This window comes from Notothenia coriiceps, unplaced genomic scaffold (assembly GCF_000735185.1).
Source record: "Notothenia coriiceps isolate Sejong01 unplaced genomic scaffold, NC01 NC01_scaffold00021564, whole genome shotgun sequence".
In the NCBI taxonomy this organism is placed as follows: Eukaryota; Metazoa; Chordata; class Actinopteri; order Perciformes; family Nototheniidae; genus Notothenia; species Notothenia coriiceps.
In genome coordinates, this window is record NW_011354265.1 from 3893 (window position 1) to 8438 (window position 4546).

Sequence of the window (4546 nt, forward strand, 5' to 3'; positions counted from 1 at the left end):
AAAATGGTGGAATGAGCTCCCCATTGAAATCAGGACAGCAGAAAGCTTACACATCTTCTTCAGACTGAAAACTCATCTCTTTGGACTCCACTTCCAGAGATAGAATTACTAACAAAGCACTTATATACTAATAAAGGGCTGGCTTATCTAAAGCCAGTTGAGTAGCACTTGAAATGTTTGGCTCTATGAAACCTGATGTACTTATATGATTCTGTTTTCTTCTAGTTTGTATCTTCCTGGTCGAATGTACTTATTGTAATTCTCTTTGGATAAAACCGTCAGCTAAATGTAATATAATGAATATGTACTCTAACACTTGAACCTGAACACACACATGCACGTGTGCAATATGTGGTGAAATTGGATTGTACGGTTCTGAATGCATAATAAGTTAGTTATGATGTAGTTAAAACAATATTGAGTGTTTTGGACTGAGATCAATCATGGGTCAAAGTGTACCCGCGAACACCATGAACGGAAACAGCTTTCAAACACAACACAACACCTACAGGAGAAGATAACATAAGATAAGATAAGAAGTACTTTATTGATCCTAATTTGGGAAATGTTGGCGTTGCAGGAGCATAAAAAGACATGGCCTTGTACAATAAAAAGTAAATGACTCGAAATAAACAAGAAAGTAGAAAATGTACTTGTTGAATTACAAAATGTACAGTAACAAAATATAAAGCAAGTTATTATATATACATAAGTATGTGAGGCATGGAATATTAAATTACTTTTATTTTATTTGTTTATTCCACACATGGTAGTTATTTTAACAAAAGTACATTTTGACTGCAGGAGCTCGGGGGAATCGAACCCTCTGATTGGTCGACGCAGATTAACCCCTGAGCCACATGCACCCTACCATTCCTGTTAAAAACTCAGATCTACATTCCCAGCATTCAATGGGAGTCCATGAGCTCACTTCCTGTCCTTCCTGAAGCGTGTGCTGGTTTCTAAAGCCTTGGCTCAGGGCCCAGAACAGGTCGCTGGACTGATGCCAAAAAGGCTTACACATTAAACTGGAAAGAGATTCTGCAATGACACCTTCAAAACGTTTCCGTATGAAACCGAAAACCTCCGATCTAAGCGGGTTAATGAGCAAAACTGACCAAACAAACGACCTGCTCATATCACAGTGAATGAAACAGTGTAAATACAGAAAATGCACGTCAGCGTTTCCTGAGGTTCACCGTTCCAATGTCGCTCTAACACACAGAGGGTACATCCTGATAATGCAGACAACATGCAGACCTGAAGGGGAAACCCTGATGCTCAACAACAATTAAAACCCAACATCACATATCCACATTACACGTGCATGTTAAAGCTTTTGCACACCACTTATCCACACATACGATTACAACTCTTTGCGTGTGGTCTTTAATAGAAAAGCAACGTTTACAGCCACATGAAGAAGACCTTAAAAAAAAGACAAGCCCCAAAAAGCTTCGTCACATTGCTGGTGTTTTATATATCCTTCTCTATGATGACATATGAATGAAGGGACCTTTACCAGAAAGCATTTACTGTCAACAACAACAACAGCAACATTGCACAACTCAGTCTGTATTCTGACTCGTTTAGATTTCTGCATAGCTTACTGTTTAGTTTCCGTTCAATATCAAGCCTTTCTGTGTTAATCCTATTTCATATTAATTGATTTGTTGCATTTAATTGCATTTGTTTACTTGTACTTGACAGCTCAATAGCAGGTGACACCTTACACTGCACTGAACTTTGATTTGTGCATAATTCTCTATTATTGTATGCCTGTTTTTTTTCTATTTCAGCTTGTTTTCTATTCATTTGACTGTGTTACATCTGACCTGTAGTGACTGTGTTACATCTGACCTGTAGTGACTGAGTTACATCTGACCTGTAGTGACTGTGTTGCTGCAACTTTAACTATCTCTATTTATCTCCTGATGTCCAGTATTATATAGATAGATAGTTACTTTATTGATCCCAAATGTCGAAGTTCTTGTCTTACAGGAGCATCAGTGTGTGTTTAGGCATTCAAATATGTCTCCCCCCTCTCTCTCACCTTGGACCTCTCGCGGATCTTCTTGCTCTCCAGCCGGCTCGCGCACACAGAGATCATCTTATCGATCATGTTGAGCAGGAAGTTGATCGCCTCGCAGCCGCGCTCCACCCCGCTCACCCAGGCGATCTTATCCCCGCGGATACTGCTCCGGTGCACCCCGGGAACAGAGCCTACCAGCAGGCCGTCCTGCAGCACCCCGGCCCGGTGCATATCGATCACCTGCTGGAGCACCGCCCCCCCGGCCACTTCCCCCAGGACCCCGTCCAAATAACAGAAACCAAAGTCCTGCAGCGCCGGGACGACCCGCTCCAGAGCCAAGCGCTCCAGATCTGCGTCAGAAACGTGCTCAATGAAAGGCATTTTGCATCAAAAATATAAAATAAAGTCAGATTCTGGTAAAGTGTCACTGTCAAAAATTATATTTCACAGCAGAATAACTTTGATTTTATGTGAAACGTGTCACAGAAAGAGTATTAAAAGGTCAGAGAGCGAGTTTGTGACGTTTAATTGGAAGCAGAGATCTACATTAAAAGAGATGAGAGATCACTGACTGCTTCAGAGAGCCCGCGAGCTCTTATGGAGGCTGCGACACTGTCAACCAACAGGTGTGGAGGTGTACTACTTCCGGTGGTCGATTTCAAAATAAACGCAGTAATGCTTTGGATCCAAAGTCTAATCCTGTCCTCATTATGTTGTATTCTTTATCTACTCATTTAGCCAAATACCATGTTTTCTTCTTGTTTTTATATATAATAAATAGCTTTGCAAGAAGTGTGGTGACACAATACTTTAATGTATTAAGGGTGTGGGGGAAACTTCTGAAGGCAAACACTGACGGTTTATTTGGAGCTTCGGCCGGAGAATTCACAAGACATGTCACGGGCCACGGTCTGACCACACGGATGAGATGCCACTATCAATTCTGAAGACCCCTCCTGTAGCTCCAGGTTTTAGTTCAGAGTGTAATAATCAACATTCTTCATTAGATAGACTGAACAGCTGAGGACACTGAATCACATTTGTTGTCTGCGTCAGAGGGCGAAAGGTAAACATGTATACTGAATTATTCCCTGACAAAGGGAATATGTTTAAGTATGTTATCAAGTGCTATGGTCAAATAAGCTAAGGACAGAAAATGTATCTACAGGTAGGCCTAAGTGTTATTCAGGAAATACATTTATCAATCATGAAAAGCTCACATTTCCTTTAGCTTTCCGGTTTTAAATCACTTTAAGCTGGATATGTTTTTGTTTTAATTAGAGTTTTTGTATACAGAATTGGAAATATTTGGGCTTTGATTTGAATTTTTGATGCGGGAAAAACATGCAATTGGAAGATGTCCTAATTTATCAAATTGATGCATTCCTGCAAAACAAGAAAATGATATGATGTGCACATTTTTAGCAACACTTTTACTATTGTACACTATTTTCCTCATTTCCTGACTGTTACACTGATTTATTTCACATATTTATCTTACTATGTTCATTGTTGTGCACATTATGATTGCTCTGAGAATTTCTCTCTATGTTGTGTCTTTAAAGCACATTAGCAAGCATGGGCGAATCTAGCTTTCATTTTGAAGGCCTACTTTTGAACTTCCGGTTGCATTCTCGCAGTTTTACAGAGAGGGAGTGCGATGAGGGAAGAAAGGGAGACGTGCTGGTTGTAATGTTTACTATGGGCCTTTCTCATTTCTCTAATTCCCCTCGACTCCTATCCTCGACGAGGGGAAATTAGTGAAATGAGAAAGGGCTATGAGAGGGAGGAGGGGGGACTCCTTACTCTGTTACACACCAACACATTGTCATTATAACCTTTACTATTTAATGACATATTGTTAATGATCATGTCAACATTTTTAACCAAATTCTGGGGAAATAAGGTGCATAATTCCCAAAATAATAACACAGAAACAGAAACGGTATGTCTATAAGCTTAACATATATGTTATGTATCAATCAGTTTAACAAACTCGTGTTTTATATTGATTCATTGTAAATAAAGTAAATAAATAACCTCCACTCTAGTACGTGGTCACTCATCCAGGCTACGTGCCCGCCCACTGGGCGTGCCCGCCGCCATTGAGGACAGCACGAGCAGCATGTAGCCCTCGTGCTGCAGCTGACTCCCTCCTGTCCGCGAGGAGGTAAACAGAGGACGTGACGTTCACCACGTGCAGGGAAACACTGAGAACAGCTGGGCTGCTGCTGCACGGGTTACTACCATAGGTTACTACTCCAGGAACATGTGGTGAAGTCAAATCCATATATTCTGTTACATTTACTAATTAGGTGTAAAACAATTGAATCAGTCACTTAATCCAAGTAACACAGAATAAAGGTGACCTAATTGCTTTCAGTTAGCTACTTCTGGATTACCTCAATATCAAATGCAAAGCAAATAAATACACGAGAAAATACATATCAATAAGATGCTTTTTTTACTTAAGTGTATTATGCAAGACAACAGAGCAATTAGAAAAGAAGACAC

At 40.2% G+C, this 4546-nt stretch overlaps 1 protein-coding gene across 1 annotated transcript; it reads right to left on the minus strand.

Moving 5' to 3' along the window:
* Positions 1-931: 931 nt before the first annotated feature.
* On the minus strand, positions 932-2568 carry LOC104953366 (egl nine homolog 3-like; the record flags this gene model as incomplete). Its single annotated transcript, XM_010780303.1, has 2 exons — positions 2054-2568; positions 932-1000 (listed from the first exon to the last, which is right to left on the minus strand). Coding segments are annotated over exons 1-2 (429 nt in total), but the record flags the coding sequence as incomplete, so codon positions are not given.
* Positions 2569-4546: the final 1978 nt, after the last annotated feature.